This window comes from Gorilla gorilla, chromosome 6 (assembly GCF_029281585.2).
Source record: "Gorilla gorilla gorilla isolate KB3781 chromosome 6, NHGRI_mGorGor1-v2.1_pri, whole genome shotgun sequence".
Taxonomy (NCBI): Eukaryota; Metazoa; Chordata; class Mammalia; order Primates; family Hominidae; genus Gorilla; species Gorilla gorilla.
The window spans coordinates 31118955-31139200 of NC_073230.2; the positions used below are offsets into that span (position 1 = coordinate 31118955).

Consider the following 20246-nt stretch of genomic DNA (forward strand, 5'->3'; position numbering starts at 1 on the left):
GTTTTTGAGGAGAGGGTCTGCATTACCTGGCTCTTCAATTTCTTTTAGTCCTTGTTGTGTTTTGCAGTTTTTTTTTTTTCTGTGTTGTATCTGGTTACTACTTCGGCATGTTTTAGAAGTAAGAACAGTGGCTAGGAAGGAGTTCAGTGGCTGGAGGTAAGAGTTACAGGGGCCAGAGGATCTAGATTCAGCTGGCTTTTGCCAGGCTAAGTGTCTTTAGGGTAGACAACATAGTACCTTTAAGAATTTAACTCCCTTTACATCTTGATTCAGGTTCCAAGTGTTCAGGATTCCATAGCTGCTTCACTTGTGCTTGTGGTCAGCCTGCATATGCCCATGGCACAGTAGTGGAAACTAAGCAAGAAAGATTGGCTCAGGGAAAACCAGTGGGACAGGACATTCCTTATGCAGCCATGGGAGGATTAACTGGTTTCAGCTCGCTGGCGGAAGGCTACATGCGGTTAGATGACAGTGGGATTGGTAAGTGATACTATATGAAATGTGAGCCCATTGTATTGTTTTTATGTGTGCTAACAATAGTGAAGCCTTATATTTGTTAAGCAATTTATAGTATTTTTCTTTCAGAAAACATTCTCTCATTTGATTTTTATTTTTTAAAAGAGGTTTTTAAAATTTTTATTTTATTTTTTATTTTTTCAGACCTATTTAGTATCCATAAAAGAGGTTTTATTGCTACTATACAATGTATTGTCATTATAGAATTTAGAAAGCACGTGGCAGAGATCATTCCCATCCCAATACTTGTACTCAAATTTGAATCTGCATCTCCATTGTTTGTAATAGCTGAATAATATTTATTTTATTTGATATGATACAGTTTACCTGTTACTCTACTGTATGTAACTTAAGCTATTATATCCATTTCATTTTGGAAACAATAGGTTTATGTTCATGTGTGTATATGAACATACGTGTATATACATGTAATCACTTCTGTAGTAAAATATGTATATGTGTGTGCACACACATATATCTTCTTGCATACATATATGTTGTAAATAATGTAGGGAAAGTTTAATAGGATCTATTCTAAACTATTAAAGGTAGATGGATCCTTCTGAGAGCTGAGTGGGACTGGGGAGCAGAATGTGTTCCCTGTCTACTTGAAACACATGTGTGTAAGTTTTTTTTTTCGTTTTTTACAACAAGCATGTATTTTTTCATTTAAAAATTACATAAATACAAGTGTATATTTTCTTTTCTTTTCTTTTTTTTTTTTTTGAGACGGAGTTTTGCTCTTCTTGCCCAGGCTGGAGTGCAATGGCGCGATCTCGGCTCACCGCAACCTCCGCCTCCCGGGTTCAAGCGATTCTCCTGCCTCAGCCTCCCGACTAGCTGGGATTACAGGCATGCACCACCACGCCCGGCTAATTTTGTATTAGTAGAGATGGGGGTTTCTCCATGTTGGTCAGGCTGGTCTTGAACTCCTGACCTCAGGTGATCCACCCACCTCAGCCTCCCAAAGTGCTGGGATTACAGGCTTCAGCCACCACGCCAGGCCCATACGAGTGTATATTTTCTTGTAAAAGATTCAAACAATAGAAATTAAGTGGAAAAAGAAAAGAAATTAAGTGCAAAGCACCCTTGAATACTTCTCTTTGTCTGATTCTTTCCCCGAGGGTAATTTGCTATCATCAATTAATTTTTCTCTTTAACATACAATTTTACTATTTACTTTTTAATTTTTAAAAATTATTTGTATTTATTGTTTAAGAGATAGGGTCTTGCTATGGTGGTAGGCTAGGTTTGAACTCCTGGGTTCAAGCGATCCTCCAGTCTCAGTCTTCCTAGTAGCTGGGATTACAGGCATGCATCACCATACCTGGCTTTACTTTTTTTTCAACTGAGAAAAATGTGAAGGCCTGTTGTGTCAGGACACACAAGTCTACTTCATTCTTTTTAACTGCTGTATGGTATTCCACACTGTAGATAAAGCAGTTTATCTAACCATTTCCTTGTTCATGGCATTTAGATTTCCATCTTTGAATTTGTCTGCCTGTATCCTTGCATGAATTTGACTCTAAGGTAGATACAGAGAAGTAAAACTATTGGAGCGTGTTAACCTGTAAAATTTTAATACATTCTGCCAGAATGTCCTCCAAAAATGCTCTGCTTGTTTTTATCCTCTACTGATGCTTTAGCTTGCCTGTTTCCTCACATTTAGGCTAATCACTGATATTATTAAACTTGATTTTTTTGCCAGTCTGACATGTAAAATTGTTATTGTTGTTTCAATTTGATTTCCCTGGTTATTAGTGAGATAGGGATCTTTTCATATTTATTGGCCATTTCACTTTCTGTGAATTGCCTATTCATATCCCTTTCTCATTTTTTTTTGTTTTTATCTTTTGTCATTGACTTATAGGAGGTCTTTTTATATATTCTGTATATTTTTTTGTTATTTATTTTGCAAACATTTTCTCCCAAGCTATCATTTGTCTCTTAACTTAATTTTTTTTTCTTTACAGTTTAGAAATTTTGGAGACAGTCCTTTCCTATTTCAGTTTTATAAATATATTCTCCTGCGTTTTATTTTAATACTTTTTTATGTTTAGCTTTTTCATATATCTGTAATTTATTTTTTGTGAAAGTGTGAGGTAGATGTTTCTAACTTCAGTTTTTGTCTAAATTGATGGCCAGTTATTCAAGCACCATTCTTGCCCAAATCATTTGAAACTCTACCATATTCTTTATTTTTATTTTTATTTTACTTTAAGTTCTGGGATACATGTGCAGAACATGCAGGTTTGTTACATAGGTATACATGTGCCATGGTGATCTGTTGCACCTATCAACCCATCATCTAGGTTTTAAGCCCTGCATGCATTAGCTATTTGTCCTAATGCCCTCCCTCCACTCGCCTCCCACCCTCTGACAGGCCCCTGTGTGTGATGTTGCCCTCCTTGTGTCCATGTGTTCTCACTGTTCAACTCCCACTTGTGAGTGAGAACATGCGGTGTTTAGTTTTCTGTTCCTGCATTAGTTTGCTGAGAATGATGGCTTCCAGCTTCATCCTTGTCCCTGCAAAATACATGAACTCATTCTTTTTTATGGCTGCATAGTATTCTGTGGAAACTACCATATTCTGTCATATTCTCCATTTTGTACCATTGGCCCATTTGTCTATCCTGTGCCAATATTATATATTTATATAATATATATTTTTTATGATAGCTTCCTGGTGTGTCATGATATTTGATATGGTAAATTCCTCCTGTTTGTGATTGTTTTCAAGATTGTCTTGATATTTTTGTGCATTTTCTCTTCTAGGTAATTTTATAACTAGCTTGTTAAATTTCATAAGTAGATTCTTTTGCAGTTTTATGGGTGCATAATTGTGTTAGGCTCAAGCAACAGCTAAAGAAAACCCAACTACCAATGTCAAAACATAATGATGATGATGATCATGTTTGATGACTGCAGCTTTGTACTACCAGCAGTTGTTTGAACCACATCACATATATTACTTCACTTAATCCTCACAACAACTCTGTGAGTTAGATTATTATTCCTATTTTACAGATGAGGATACGCAGCACAGAGAAGTAAAATAAGTTGCTCAGTGTTATTCAACTAGGAAGTAGCAGGGTTGGGTTCAACCTGAAGATTTCTGTGGGCTCCCTAGTCTGCCACATTGTTGGCTATTTGTGTACAGCCACTATGTTGTTTTCATTACTGCAGCTTTATAATAAATAAATTAGTTAATATTTATGACTTCATTTTATTGCTTCAGAATTTTCCTGACCTGTTCTTATGTTTTAATTCTTTCAGAACTTTGGCATCATTTTGTTAAGGTATTAAAAACTCTATTATTTTAATTGAGATCACATTGAATATGTAGATGAATGTAGAAATAATTTTTTTTTTAAAGATGGGGTTTTGCTTTGTTTCCCAGGCTGGACTGCGGTAGTATGATTATAGCTCACCGCAGCCTTGAACTCCTGGGCTCAAGCAGTCCTCCCACCCAACCTCCTGAGTAGCTGTGCCTGTGGGCGCATGCCAGTATGCCTGGCTAATATTTTACATTTTATATTTTTTTTAGAGACAGAGTCTTACTATGTTGCTCAGGTTGGTCTCAAACTCCTAAGGTCAAGTAATCCTCCCACCTCAGACTCCTGAGTAGCTGGGACTACAGGTGTGAGCCACCATGTAGAACTGATATTTTTCAATATTGTCTTTTCATTTATTTGTCATCTGTGCAGCTAAGTGGAATTCTGAAGTTGTTTTCCCGGAAGTCTTGCACAATCTTATTAAGTTTATTTCTAGGTATTTAACTTTTTTTTGAGATGGAATCTTGCTCTGTCTCCCAGGCTGGAGTGCCTTGGCTCACTGCAATCTCTGCCTCCTGGGTTCAAGTGATTCTCCTGCCTCAGCCTCCTGAGTAGCTGGGATTACAGGCGCACGCCACCATGCCTGGCTAATTTTTGTATTTTTAGTAGAGGTGTGGTTTCACCATGTTGGCCAGGCTGGTCTTGAACTCCTGACCTCAGGTGATCTGCCCGTCTCGGCCTCCCAAAGTGCTGGGATTACAGGTGTAAGCCACTATTCCTGGCCAATTTTTTTTCATTGGTATCATACATGAGATATTTTTTCTTCTATTATATCTTCTTACTGATTATTATTTGTTTATAAAAAAGCAAAAGTGTTTCATTGCTTTTGTTTCCATTCTTATTACTTAGAGTTTTTACTCAATTTTTAGTTTATTTTATAAAAATAATGTTTTTTCCTCTTCCTTTCCAATATTTGTGACTCTTCTTATTCTTGACTAGTCAAAATGGCTAGTACTTCCAGAACAATGCTAAATAATGGTGGTAGCTGGCATCTTTGCCCTTTAGTGACGTCTAGTATTTTAACACTAAGTATCTTCAAGGTATAGTCATGTGCCAGTAAATGATGGGGATACATTCTGGAAAATGCATTGTTAGTTGATGTTCGTTATGTGAACATCATAGAGTGTACTTACATAAACCTAGATGGTAGAGCATACTACACACCTAGCTACATGGTATAGCCTTTTCTTCCTAGGCAACAAACTTGTTCATCATGCTACTGTACTGAATGCTGTAGACAATTGTAACACAGTGGTGAGCATTTGTATATCTAAATTTTTCTAAATATAGAAAAGGTACAGTAAAAATATGGCATAAAAAATAAAATGGGCCGTGTGCAGTGGCTTATGCCTGTAATCCCAGCATTTTGGGAGGCTGAGGCAGGCAGATCGCTTGAGCCCAGGAGTTTGAGACCAGCCTGGGCAACATGGCGAAACCCTGTCTCTACAAAAATACAAAAAATTAGCTGGGCCTGGTATTTGTGTGCCTGTAATCCCAGCTACTTGGTGAGGGCTGAGGTGAGAGGATCACCTGAGCTTGGGATGTAGAGGTTGCAATGAGCTGTGATGGCACCATTGCCCTCCAGCCTGGGTGACAGAGTAAGACCCTGCCTCAAAATAAATAAATAAAATGTTACACTTTTATAGGGCAGCTCTGTTACAATCTTATGTGGCCACCATTGTATGTGCAGTCCATTGTTGACCAAAATGCCTTATGTAACACATGATTTCATAGGGAAAGAAAGCCTCTTCCTTTTGGTCAATGAAAGAAGGTGGGGTGAAGAAAGGTGAGAGTAAGGAGAGGAAATATAAGATGTTTTTGTTCTGATTTCAGGTATAGAGGAACCTAGGGACAGAGGGACTCCAGATTTTTAGCCATGTAGATACCTAGACCGAGGAAACCTCTTGCTGGAATTTGGTTCCTTTTTGATGTGGAAGGAGTCCATAATTCCCAGCTCTCTGGGGGTGTGGGAAGGCAGCTGACCTGTGAGTCAGTGGGCCAGTCATGCATCTATCATAGCAGGGGGCAGAGCTGGAGGTGGGTTCCCTAAGCTGGGGGACTCAATAGAGGAAGTGACAGGTATTGAGGGAGTCTGTACTTATAGTGGGAGCAAGCATGAGGCTACCAGGCCCTATCAAGCTGAGAGACCAACTTATTAAATACAAGTTGAGCATTTGAGATCAGTAGCACATGCAGCCGCCAGAGGGCAGCACAAGGACGTGCGTGGGCCAGAGCCCCTTCTCCCATGTTCCCACATTCCCCATGGAAGCCACTGGGACCGGGAGCCGGGAGAGACAGAGCAATCGTCCCACACTGTTTATGTTATAAGATGGGGCTAACTTCTAACCCAATTAGGACCACCTGTGGTGTAGAGATAGCAGTGTAGGGGAAAGGTGGTGGTTTGTGAAGAAGATAGAGCAGCTACACATTTTCTCTGCAGCTTCCTTCCTTTTGGTCCAAAAGTCAATATATTTAGCAATTAGTCTTTGTAGTTTATGGTTTGGAGTTGTGGATGTTTCCTCATTTCATTGAAGAAGGTACTTTCTTCTTTATTTTTCATACTTTGTTTTTAGATGGTTTCCTAGTAAGGAATAGAGTAAAAATACACTTATTCTACCCTTTTCAGCCAGAGGTTCCTTATTGTGAATGTCTTGCTTTTGATAGTGTTTTATAACCATTATATATTAGGGTTTTGAACTTCTATGCTAACATAGGTACATAATATTCTTTTTTTCTGTGAAAAAGTTCTCAGAAATGTGCAGAATACTTTTACCCATTTGCTTTTACTTTATATGTCAGACAAAAATCTAAATAAAAAGAGTCTCACAGTGTTACCCAGGCCGGATCCAGTGAAGTGATGTGATCATAGCTCACTGCAGCCTCAAATTCCTGGGCTCAAATGATCTTCCTGCTTTACCCTTCCAAGTAGGTAGGGCTACAGGCACACACCACCATGTCCAACTGATTTTTGTTTTTTTTTTGGTAGAGATGGGGTCTCCCTATGTTACCAAGACTGGTCTTGAACTCCTGGCCTCAAGTAATCCTCTTGCTTTGGCTTTCCAAAGTGTTGGCATTACAGGCATGAGCCATTACACCCAGTCTAAAATTTTTTTTTTATAGAAAGAATTTCTAATAATTCTGCTGAGGTTCCAGTTTATTTTACATTAGAAGTAATAACTTGTTTGTATCCCTGTAAATATTTAATTTTTATTCTCCATGTATTGTTTTCTCAGGTGCACCTTCAGTTGAATTTTTAGAATCTCCCATTACGGCAGTAGACAGCCCATTCCTAAAAGCATTTCAAGCATCATCTAGTTCTTCTCCAGAAACGTTAACAGATGGTAATGAAATGAAGTTTAGAACTGTTTTTGGATGTAGTAAATTGGAATATGGAGCTTTGATTTGTTTTCTAGGCATCTCTCTTATTTTCATTATTACGATAATTTAACTTCAAGTTAAGCTATCATTTTACTTTCTTTTATGTAAGCCACACACTGAGAAAAAGCAAGCAACTTCATTTTGTATTGGGAAAAATAGCTAACTCCGAGAATGTCGAGGATTCTGATACTACTATAATTTGAAGTTTTAAACCTTGTTCTGGTACATGCTGTTGCTCTGGTGTTTGAATAAGAGGGCCTTCTGGCGGCCTAATTGCCTTTGGGTTTTCCCAAAGAGGCATAATCCAGTGATAACCATAGGTTAGCAGGGTTTTATCATTTATAAATTAAGAGCAAGTAGAATTCATTTTTAAGCACCAGTATTCTGTATTTTCCTTACTGAAAACAGGAAGAATGAATTTGTATGACTTATTAGGTATTTAAAATTTAGTATTTTAGAATATTTTAAAATGAGAATTTTCTTTATCTGTATTTTCATACACGTAGACGTTCCCCACAAGGGATTTTAAGGCTGCTTGCCTTAAAACATACAACTTAGTACATAATGATAAAATATATATACAAGTAAGAAGCCAAGAAAAGGACACAGCTGTGGCAGCTTTCAAGGTTGATGTAATTGCTTTGTTTAAACTTCAGTTTTGACTGAGTTTAGTGGCAGCCAAGACACAGAGGAAAGTGCAGTCAATTAAATGCTTTTCTTTATTAGACAGGAGGAAGCCCGAGTTCCTCAGTGCTAATGAATGTTACACCAATGCTGGATTTTTTTTTTTTTTTTTTTTCGAGACAAGTTCTCTCTCTGTTGTCCAAGCTGGTGTGCAGTGGTGTGATCATGGCTCACTGTTACCTTGAACTCCAGGGCTCAAGTGATCTTCCTGCCTCAGCCTTCCACATAGCTAGGAGTACAGGTGTGCCCCCACACCTGGGTAATTAAAAAAACTTTTTTTGCAGCAGCAGTGGGGTCTTGCTATGTTGACTAGGCTGGTCTCAAACTCCTGGCCTCAAGCTAGCCTCCTGCCTCAGCTTCCCAAAGCACTAGGATTATAGCTATGTGTCACTGCTCCTGGCCAGGCATGCTGGATTTTAAGTCAGTATAGTGACCCTCAGTGATTAGTGACCAAGGTAAAAGCTTTTTTTCAGCAAATACAGCAGACAGTTGCTTGTTTCTGATAGTCACCTTTTCCTTTTTTTTTTTTTGAGACAGAGTCTTGCTCTGTTACCCAGGCTGGAGTATAGTGGTGTGATCTTGGCTTACTGCAACCTCTACCTCCCTGGCTCAAGTGATCTCTCACCTCAGCCTCCTGAGTAGCTGGGACTATGGGCATGCACCACCATGTCCAGCTAAATTTTGAATTTTTTGTAGAGACAGGGTTTTGCCATGTTGCCCAGGCTGGTCTCGAACTCCTGAGTTCAAGCAATCCACCTGCCTCCACCTCCCAAAGTGCTGGGACTACAGGCGTGAATCAGTGCACCTGGCCTGACAGTCACCTTTGAAGAGTTGTGATATTACCATTTTACTAGATAAATGGTAATATGCCATTATAATGCAACTCAATGTAGATGAGTCTGGAAGAGGCTGGGCTCAAATGGTCCCACATGATCCAGGGATAGACCCAGAGTTTCCAGAGGAATGGGTGGATAACACTTATTCAAATAAGAATCCCTTCTTACTCTTCTCAATAAGACTTTTGTCAAAGATAGTCAACAGACTGTAGCTGTACTCTGTGGTGATTGTCTGGAGTTACATGTTGCTGATTGAGGGTGAATTTATATGCTTTAGAAACTAGAAGCGCAAGTGTTCAGGTTGCTAGTCTGCTTTGGAAATGAAGGGACCCAGTGAAGACCTTCACTTGCAATGAAGGTGTACTTTTCTATGAAATTAGGCTCTTGGGCTACCTACCAAGAAAACCAGATGTTTTCCTACTGAAGCAATTTTAAAAGTTCCTTTCAGCATATAAATTAGTGCTTGATCCATTTTGCAAAGTGAGTACCGTAAAAAATGGATAAAATAGTTCAGTTTTGAAAGATTTTGAAGCAGGTACTATCATTACTTATGGTTGCCTATACCAAGCCTCAATAATTACTTTTGTGCATTATCTCAAAGTGTAACATGGATTTCTAGTTATAAAATGTAAAAAGTAGTTGGACAAAACTAAGTGTACTCTTATACGGAATAGCTATATGGTGCTATTTAATATGAACTGTGGAATATTTGGAGAATGTTTGCTAGTGAAAAACACTTTTGTCCTGTGATGCCATTCTCTCTAAAAGAGAATGAGGTAGTAGGACCAATTATTCATTTAGGCCATTTTTGGTTTGAAAAATAAAACATTATCACCGAGCAGGAGAAAACTTTTCTTTCTTTTATTTCAGGGGAATATGTAATGATATAAATACATTACTTAGATTTTTTTTCCTTGTTAGTAGGTACAAGTAGTCAAGTTTCTTCGTTAAGGAGACCTGAAGAGGACGATATGGCTTTCTTTGAAAGACGGTACCAGGAAAGGGTAGGTTTTTGAGGAAATTCACTTGCACTAAGCATTTACTTGTAGCAAAAGCACTAGAATGATTATACATGAATGTGGAACATCCTTGAAAATAATTTATAAAGTCTTTACTTACAGTTGGTGTTAGGCCTTGAGGCTTATTAGAATACACAGAAACAGGGCTAAAGAATAACATGATATTTAATACACTGGTTGATTTATGAAGGCCATAAAGATTGGATAAATATGCAGATAAAATTGTCAGTAATAAACATCAATATCAGCAGATTTGTAAATTACATGTATCTTGAATTCTTTTTTTATACATGTACCTTTATTTTTTATTTAAAAATATTTGCCAAATAAAGATTGAATATATTTTGAATTCTTTTTTTTTTTTTTTTTTTTGAGATGGAGTCTTGGTCTGTTGCCCAGGCTGGAGTGCAGTGGCACTATCTCGGCTCACTGCAAGCTCCGCCTCCCAGGTTCATGCCGTTCTCCTGCCTCAGCCTCCCGAGTAGCTGGGACTACAGGCGCCCACCACCACGCCCAGCTAATTTTTTGTATTTTTAGTAGAGACGGGGTTTCACTGTGTTAGCCAGGATGGTCTGGATCTCCTGACCTCGTGATCCACCCGCCTCGGCCTCGCAAAGTGCTGGGATTACAGGCATGAGCCACCGCGCCTGGTGCCTATTTTGAATTCTTAATATGTATTATTTATTCTTCTTAGAGGCTTTTAGGTGTATCCAGACTCGTTAAAATTACCCAATACACATCTGGCCACAGTGGCTGCTTTTTTGCTTTAACTACAATGGAGGAGGAAAAGACTTTCAGAAAGGTAACTGTGGGAATATAGAAACCAGAATTATAGAAAACTATCCTTAAAGCAGTCCACGTTCCAGAGAGAATCCAGCTGGATTAGGTGCATTATGTAGCTCTGTAGGGAATGTGCATAGGCTGGATGTAAGTTTAGTCATTTTAAGCACTTGTAATTTTAGTGGCAATTGAAATTAATTTTTTTCTCTAAAGCAATATTCATATATTACTTTTATTAAAATGCTTCTGTAAAATTAAAATAAAATCATCTGAAAATGTGTAATTATGTCCCTTTAACAGATTTTGGCTTTAGTATTTAGCAGCTTAATAACTGTGGAATGGCTGTGACATGAATCTGAATGAGTTTTCTGCAAGTTTTTTTTCTTTAGAATGGTTTACAAGTTATTATATCAATAAATATGTTAAATTTACAGATGAAAATGGAAAAGGCTGCTAAGTGGAAAGGAAAAGCTCCATTGCCAGCAGCTACAAAACCTTCATGAAGACTATTGGAGAAATTAAAACCATCATCCAAGTATCTTTTTCATGTTTATTTAAATGTAATAATACAGTTTATTTTTCCTGAAATTATTTACTTTTTTTTTTTTACTGTATAAATGTCTTTTGGGATGTTTCCTTAATTTATTTAAATAACTAAAAATGCCTATTACTTTTGTCAAAACTCATAATTTACTACTTTGTATGTACCTTCCTTTCTCCTGACAAATGAGGTTATTTTATATGAGTCTGTCTGAGAGTACAGTAAATGTTTTTAGTACATAATAATTTAACTGTTTCAGGTATTTAAAAAATTAAAGATATTATCAAGGGTTTTGGACAAATATATGAGCCATTTTTTTGTCATTCAAAATAGTAAGTTAAAAACAAGAGAACAAAACAAAAAAATAGTTAAAATCATTAATTTTTTTATTTTTCAAACTTTGTAATGTTATGTTTTTAAATAAAAACTATCTTAAAGTTTTACAACCATTTTCTAGTGATATTACTGATTTTTTTTTCAATCTTTCTCAGGCTGAAGATATCTACTGATTTTTACGTTGTGTTGTCAACTACCCATTGTCTATAACTGTACTGGACACATCTTTTGTGCCACTGCAAATCCTCTTGGCCCCATTTCTTACTCCATTACTGCTATGGAACACTTTCCAGCAGGCTTCTGATAGTGGAAGCCATTTGATGGTACCTTGTCTTGGGCGCATGTCACGGCTCTCTTGCTTCCTTCTGCAGGGATCTTCTGACACTGTGGCTTGGGATGCCCACTAGAACCCCACTGTATGATACATATGCAGCCCAAAGATGTTGGGGAGCTAGTGACTTTGGGGCCACTCTTGATTAATGGGAGGTGGAAGCCCAATAGATAAGTGCTCTCCCGTCTGTTGGGAAGACAATTCTGAAATGCATTTCATAAACTTCCTCAGAAAGTCCTATCGTTGAGCTCCAGTCACCCATAGCAGTGGCCAACTCAATAATAATACATCCTTATGTTATCTTTTTCTTTTTTCCTTTTCCACTCCTCTACCCCTCCCTCTAGTTCCCTCAGATCACTTCCCAAATAAATTACTTGTATAACAACACTTACAGGTATAAGAACATTTGTCTTAGGCTTTGCTTTTGGGCAAGGGATAAACTCAGGCTAAGATGGTTAGTACCAGGAATGGCCTTTGACAGCAAAGACTCAGGATAGTATCCTGTGACTGGATCAGTTACTGCAGTGGATTTGGATGAAGTGCAGGTGGGAGGTGAAGTGCTAGGTTATGCAGTCGCTGTGCCATTACAGTGAAATGGGACTAGTGGAAATTATAAAGATTAAGTATTCACTTGCTACTGTGAAATGCTTTAGGAGCTTTGAAAAAGAAAATGACACAGGCTAATGATAGCCATTTAACTCAAGGAATGCTGTGAAAGCCAGAGTCCCTCTGTAGCACTTTCAGGAAACTCATCTGCAGATGCAGGGCAGACTGTGCTGCCAATGAGGCCCAAATCTAATAGTAAAGGTGGCAGGGCTGCAGAGGAGACAGAATGCACAGCCTTGCTAGTCCCCAGCAAAGTCAGTGCTGACACAAAAACAATGGAACCCTAAATCACAGGATGGGACATTTGTGTTGGTGAGCCTGAGAATCTTGAATCCTCAGGTTTCCATGAACTCTGAGCTGGCACAAGCCGTGTCCTCCAGTTTTCTAGTGGAGAATAGCCTGCCCTTACCTTGAGATTCTGTAAAGGCTTTATCTGAGGCAGTTGCATCACAAGGTAACACTTATCCTCCTCAAGTTCCACCCTTGTTACCTCTCATTGACTCCAAAGTAATAACTAGGATCAGGTCTTAGCAAACCCTAAGTTGGGGAATACAGTCCTTCCTCTAGGAGGATAGGTTTCAATCTGAATCAACTGCAGATTCTGGTTAAAATGTATTGGGAGGAACCCAGGAAACATGTCTGAGAGTAGATCTTGAGGATATTGAGTCAAGGGGTGGGGTGGAGGTAGAATATAAGGCTTGATAGGAGAGAGTGACATGGGAGCACTCACTCATGATGCATGATTTAATTCCCTGGCAAGAATCTCTGGAGTTGCTCCTAACACAATGCAAGGATGGCATATAGAAGATATGATAGGCATGCTAGCAGTTATCTGACATAGTATTGAGGAAGCGGTCAGAAAGCTCAGGGATGTATTTGTTGTTTGAAACTGGAGAAGTCATCACCCGACTTTTCCCTGGGAGGGTCCAGATGATATTCATAACTAAGGCAAAAAAATATATAACGGTAGTCAGGTGCAGTGGATCACACCTGTAATCCTTGGGAGGCTGAGGTGAGAGGATTGCTTGAGCCCAGGAGTTCAAGACCAGCCTGGGCAACATAGTGAGAGCTCGTCTATACACACACACACGGTGGGGATGGTGGTGCATGCCTGTTGTCCTAGCTTCTTGGGAGGCTGAGGTGGGAGGACTGCTTGAGCCAGGAGGTTGAGGCTGCAGGGATCCTTGATCATGCCAATACACTAGCCTGGGTGACAGAGTGAGATCCTGTCTCAAACAACAACAAAGAGAAATGTAATGGTGAAGAGCATACTGGAAACTTTGAAAAGCTTGGCAATGGCTGATTGACCTCTACAGCCTACAACTGATGATGGAAGATGCTGTCATGACAATGGGCTCTGTGGTATCAATGTAGATAGATGATGGGATGCTGAAATTTTGAAGGCCAAGTTGCAGAACTTAACTGTCAGGGGCCCAGTGGACATAATTAACCTAATGGGCACCTAGGCATGAATCTGTGAACAAGGTAAAGTTCATGATGTTCCAAGGGGCAAGACAGAAGGACAGCTGATTAGGATGTTATTTGAGTTGTATAATTGACTTGTTATATAATGATGTTGATTGACTTGTATATTTGACTCCTCTCACCCCTCAAAAAAGAAAATTGAGAATTGGCAAGGAGAAGGCTGACATCAATCTTGGTAATGAAAAACTATAGTTCCCCATCCAGTTTCCAGATCTAAAGCTCATGATGCAAGGGAAGGCCCAGATCCCCTTGAGGAAGGATCATCCTATATATTTGGTAAATATCCCCCTAATCCTTTCTCCAAGGGGCAGTCACGTACCATCATTTACCAGGGTAACTGTGCAATGGACAAAAAGGAATAGTCAGATTTTTTTTTCAACCAATGACTGTTGGATACAGTGCCTGACCTGACATGGATTCCAGAAGACCCAAAACACCATTGTGGTTCACTGGTTAGAGTAGGGAAGCTCAGTGACAAATGGAGTCCTGGCCAAAGTTCATCTCACAGAAGGTAAAATGGGTCTAGTCCCACTCTTTATTTCTACTCTCCCTATATATACATAATTGAGATAGACATACTTTGAGGCTGACAGAGCCCTTGGACCTACACTGATGGCTCTTGCTTCTTGTCCCAGGGCTTCTTAGATGCTGTAGGACAGACTTAATGACCTAGATGCTTCCCTTGACCAATGGGTCATGTCGACATAAAGTCAGTAAGGATATAGAAGACTTGAACAACAGTATTAACCAACTTCACCTAATTGACATTTATAGAACACACTAACCAAGAACAGCAGAAAACACATTCTTTTTTTTTTTAGTGCAAATGGAACATTTACTAAGATTGACCATATTTTAGGCCATAAAACAAGGCTCAATATTCTTAAGATGATTTAGATCTTAAAGTATATCCCCTGACCACAGTGGAATTAAATTATAAATCTATAACAAAGATACATGGAAAAATCTCAAATGTTTGAAAATTATATAACACATGTAAATGATCCATGGGCCAAAGAAAAAAAGTCAAAATGGGAATAAAAGCACTTTTAATTGAAAGGCAATGAAAACACAACATCATATTTGTGGGATGCAGCTAAAGCAGTATGTAGAGGAAAATTTATAGCACCAAAATGCCTTCATCAGTAATGAAGAAAAATCTCAAATCAGCCCTTACCTTAAGTAACTAGAAAAAAAAGAGAAAATGAAACTACAATAGATAGAAAAGGGAAAATAAGACCAGAGTATAAATTGAAATAGAAAACGAAAGCAAGAGAGAAAATCAATAAAACCAATAAAATTTATAAACCTCTAGCCTGACTAATACAAGAGAGAGGGAGAGAGAAAGAGAGAGAGAGACAGAGAGAGAAGGCACAAATTATCCATGTTAGGAATGAGAGTGGTGACATCACTATAGACTCTACAGACATTAAAAGGATACTAAGGGAATACTATAAATAACTATGCCAATTACTTTGACAACTCAGATGAAATGGACAAATTCCTTAAAAAAACACTGTGTTGTAAGTCCCCTTTGTGGGATGTTTAAAGATCATTCCAGTTTGGCCATGGAAATTCCAGAGAGGCATATAAAATTAAAGACGTCATTATACTCATTTGTTCTAGAAAAGGGAGGCATGACATGCCACATGGGGGCTACATATAAGGTTTGAGCGCCAAGGGAGCATGCTCGAGCTTAGAGAGAGTGAGGACCCATGGGCAAGTGCCTTTACTGGGGGTCAGAGCAGAGTACACAAGAAAACCTGGGAAGGGATTTCATTGGTGCTTTTTGAATGTCATTAGGTCACAGTCGGGACGTGGCAGGAACTAGCCTATCACCCTGGTACACCTGGTCACTTGGGCAGGGTGGTTATAGCCTATTTGTGGGGATATTGAGGCACCAGGAAAATATAAAGTTAAAAAAATTACAATATAGACACAACTATCAAGCTCATTAAATACTAAATGGGTAACATGATTAACCCTATATCTATTAAAGAAATTGAATTTGTAGTTAAAAACCTTACCACAAAGAAAATTCTAGATGGCTAGAATGTGCACTAGAGGAAATGATGCCTAGATGGCTAGATGGCCGCACAGTGAATTTCACCAAGCCTTAAAGGAACAAAGAATATCAATTCTATAAGACTCTTCCAGAAAACTGAAGTTGGGAATTCTTTGCAACTTATTCTATATGGCCAGCATCACTCTGATATCAAAACCAGACAAAGCCATTATGAGAAGAGAAAATTTCAGACCAATATTCCTCTTGAGCATAGATGCAAAAATTCTTAACAATTTTAGCAAACCTAATAAGACAATATATAAAAAGGATAATACATCATGACCAAGTGAATTTTATCCCAGAAATGTAAGGTTGGTATAACATTTGAAAATTAATTGATGTAATTCATCATATTAATAAACTAAAAAAGAACCACATGATCATTTCAATAGATATGAAAAGAAGTATTTGACCAAAATTCAACACACATTCATGATAAAAATTTTCAGCAAACTCAGGATAGAAAGTAACTTCCTTAATCTATTAAAGGTATCTACTATAAACCCACAGCAAACATCATACTTAATGGTGAAAGGAAAATGCTTTCCTCTTAAGAATAGGAACATGGCAAGGGTGTCTGCTCTCAGCACTTATTTTCAGCATTACACTGGAGGATCTATCCACTGCAATACAGCAAGATAAAAATAAATAAAAGACTTCCAGATTGTAAAGGAGAAAGTAAAAACAGCCTTTATTTGCATAAGACATGATCATCTATGTAGATAATCCTGTTAAATTTATTTTAAAAACTATCACTAGAAATAGGCTAGACTCAGTGTCTAATACCGGCACTTTGGGAGACTGAGGCAGGAGACTTGCTTAAGCCCGGGAGCTCAAGGCTGCAATGACCTGTGATAGCACCGCAGCTCTCTCATCTGGGTGACAGAGCGAGACCCTGTCTTACACACACAAAAAAACTATCACAGAAATAATACACAATATACTAAAGTTATATTTCTATATACTAGCAACAAAACAAACAGAAGTTGAAATTAAGAAAATAATACAATTTACAACGGCACGAAAAATGAAAATCTTAGGGATAAATCAGACAAAAGTAAAACTTTTATAATGAAAAGCATAAAACATCACTCAGAGAGATAAAATAAGACCTAAATAAATATACTGTGCTCATGGATCAGAAGACTCAATATAGCTAAGATGTCCATTCTCCTCAAATTGGTGTATACATTCAATGTGATCCCAATCAAAATCACAGCAGGCTCTGTGTGTGTGTGTGTGTGTGTGTGTGTGTGTGTGTGTAGATGCTGACAAATTGGTTCTACGATCGCATGAAATAAAACTACAGTAATTAAGACAGTGTGATATTAGTCTAAGGAAAGCAAATAGATCAGTGTAACAGAACAGAAAATCCAGAAATAGACTTGCATATGTATGGTTGGTTAATTGATCTCTGACAATGGTGCAAAGACAATTCAATAGACAAATGACAGTGTTTTCAACAAATGATGCTGGAAAAATTAGATATCCATATGCAATAAAATAAAATTTGATTGTTTCACGTTATGAAAATAAACTCAAAAAGGACTATATATCAAAATGTAAAGCTTGAACATGTAAAATTTCTGGAAGAAAATATAGAAGAAAACTTTTGTGAACCAGGCTAGTCGGAGATTCCTTACATACAACACAAAAGCATGAACCATAAGACAAAACCGATAAATTAGACTTTATTGAAATTAAAAACTTTTGTTCTTTGAAGTACCCTTTTTAGAAAACAAAAAGACAGCTGTAGACTGGGAGAAAATATTTTCAAACCTGAAGGAGTTTTATCCACAGTATATAAAGAACTGTCAAAACTCAATAATAAATTCAGTTAGGAAACAGGAAAAAGCTTGAACAGACACCTCATTTAGGAAGATCTGGATGGAAAATAAACATAAGAAAAGTTTCTCAACATTTTTAGTTAGTAGAGAAATAAATGCAAATTAAAATCACAAGGAGATACCACTTTAAACATTTATACATGAATGTTTAAACTTAAAAACACAAACCATATCAAATGATGGTGAGGATATAAAGCAACTAGAACTCTGAAACCCGCTGGTGGGAATATAAAATAGTACAACGGTGTAAAACTATGCGGCAATTTTTAAAGCACATATACAATTCTATGACTTGGCCATTCCACTCCCAGGTACTAACCCATGAGATATGAAAACATATGTCCATACAAAGACTTGCAAACGATAGCAGCTTTATTTGAAACAACTCAAAACTGGAAGCAGTCCAAACACCTATTAAAAGGTAGATAAACAAATTGTGTTATATTCATGCAATGGAATAGTAACAGCAATAAAACCCAACAAACTCTTGACACATAGGATGAAATTTATCAATCAAAATAATTATGCTATTGGAAAGAAGCTAGATTAAATGTTCATACTGTATGATTCTATTATCGTAAAATTCTAGAAAATGCAAACTAATATATGGTGACAGAAAGCAGAACGGGAGCTGGGAGGAGTCAGGTATTACAATCGGGCATGAGGAAACTTTGAGGTGATGGAAAAGTTTATCTTAATTGTGGAGGTGATTTCAACAGTGTATACATATGTTCACCCTTAACAAATTATGCACTTTTGATATCTGCAGTTTATTGTACTTTAACCTTCAAGCTGTTAAAAATTAACCGGAGATAATTTTCAATTGTTGTGTAAGGTTTGCCACAAAGTGTAATATCTGCAAAGAAGCAGACAACTAATTTTTTCTTCTTAAGATTGTGGAAAAAGTTGTAATACTACAGAGAGCTGTGGAATCTAAGGATTAGTTGACCAACGCTTGTAAAGCTACTAATCTGAAAAACACATTTTCAGTTACCAAAGTTATTTTCTCTCTTCCATCGTGTAAATAGAATGTCGGGGTTCTTCTAATTTGGGTGTTTCTAAAATTTAAATCCACGTGAACAGATTAGGAAAGACCACGAAATCCTACGTCACCTCTAAAGTCACAGCTTGAAGCCTTGCGAAAGCAACTGGCCCTAGACCCTACTCCGGCCTATAAATCACCAGGGCGCAGCCCAGTGCGTGGGGGTCGGCAGCAGCCAGCGTCAGGCGGCTCCCGCACGCTTCTTCCTAGGCGGCAGGCCGTGGCTGCCACGTGACTCTCGCTAACACCGGATGATGGCGCAGCGCTGTGCACGCAGGCGCAGTGTGGGGCCCTTGCGGTCGAAGCTCACGCGGTAAGCCGCTGCACGTGTGCTACGGCGGGCGGAGGGCCGAAAGTCCAGTATGTGGGTCCAGGGTCACTCTTCTAGAGCTTCCGCAACGGAAAGTGTGAGGTCAGTAGTAGTTTTTGTGGTACGTGCAGTGGTGGCCGCTTCAAGGACTATTTTCGTCGCTGCTTGCGTTTTAAGTCTCCAATCCTGGGACGAGGCCCATTTCAGGGTTTTCTGTCACCTTCTAGCCGCCCGCCACCCCAGAGGGGTGCCAGATGCCCCAGTTTTTGAGTGCATGCAGGCAGGCGAAAGTGGCTTGAAAAGACCTCCGGCCTGAATAATCTCCATGAAGACGCTGTCACGCAGCCTCCACACTCTCTTCCCCTTCTCGAAAATTCTGTGCCATTTAAGTTTCAAAATCCCTTATAAAATAAGTGTTAGAGAGCTACGTGTACCCGTTTCTTCCAAATTTTCATCACGAAGTGGAGATTTGGACGTACCATTTTGTGATCTCTGTTTGCAGAAAGTGGGTACGGCATCAGTGCCTTCATAATCAGGGCAAGTCATTTTAAAATAAGATTTAAAAACTACTCTAGAAGTAGCTTCTTGGAGTGTGTGGAGAGATTTCCAAAGTAATTTTAACTTTTACTGAATTTAAGCCTTAATGCTTTCCGTGGGAATATATAGTTTCCCTAAAAGTTTTTACAGCTTTTCAGTCAGTTGAATTTAAAAACTGCTTTTTGACCAGTAGGAAAGAACCCTTGTTTTGGAGACATTTTCATGCCACTTACGAAAAATTTTTTTAAAAAATTAAGTTGTAACAAAGTAATCCATTTTTAAAATTTTATTTTTCTGTGATGAGGAGTTAATGTTTTCCTTTTCATAATGAGAGAGCATTTGAAACTTTAGTATAGTGGTGTTCCTAGACAACTTTTAAAGCTCTTAAAAGATTGCGGTGGCTTAGGCCTGTAATCCCGGCACTTTGAGAGGCCGAGGTGGGCAAATCACAAGGTCAGGAGTTCAAGACCAGCCTGGCCAACATGGTGAAACCCCGTCTCTACTAAAAATACAAAACTTAGCTGAACGTGGTGTCACGCGCCGGTAATCTCAGCTACTTGGGAGGGTGAGGCAGGAGAATTGCTTGAACCCGGGAGGT

General features: G+C 38.4%; 2 protein-coding genes across 19 annotated transcripts in view; both read left to right on the forward strand.

Annotated features, from left to right (window-relative positions):
- FAM221A (family with sequence similarity 221 member A) overlaps positions 1-11086 on the forward strand; it is a 33001-nt gene extending 21915 nt beyond the window's left edge. For 2 of the 11 annotated variants that reach the window (XM_055347329.2, XM_055347330.2), the window contains exons 4-7: positions 274-480; positions 7085-7192; positions 9671-9753; positions 10463-10935. In XM_055347329.2, the coding sequence (XP_055203304.1) occupies positions 274-480; positions 7085-7192; positions 9671-9753; positions 10463-10588 (524 nt within the window). In that variant the 3' untranslated portion in view covers positions 10589-10935. Of the gene's footprint in view, positions 1-273; positions 481-7084; positions 7193-9670; positions 9754-10462; positions 10945-10982 lie in introns of those variants that run through there. The other 9 variants (XM_004045182.5, XM_019030325.4, XM_004045183.5 and 6 more) reach the window with 7 other exon arrangements.
- A 7292-nt stretch (positions 11087-18378) lies between these two features.
- STK31 (serine/threonine kinase 31) overlaps positions 18379-20246 on the forward strand; it is a 133782-nt gene continuing 131914 nt past the window's right edge. For 2 of the 8 annotated variants that reach the window (XM_055347338.2, XM_055347335.1), the window contains exon 1: positions 18940-19114. In XM_055347338.2, the coding sequence (XP_055203313.1) occupies positions 19053-19114 (62 nt within the window). In that variant the 5' untranslated portion in view covers positions 18940-19052. Of the gene's footprint in view, positions 18436-18675; positions 19214-19550; positions 19621-20246 lie in introns of those variants that run through there. The other 6 variants (XM_055347332.2, XM_031013448.3, XM_055347331.2 and 3 more) reach the window with 6 other exon arrangements.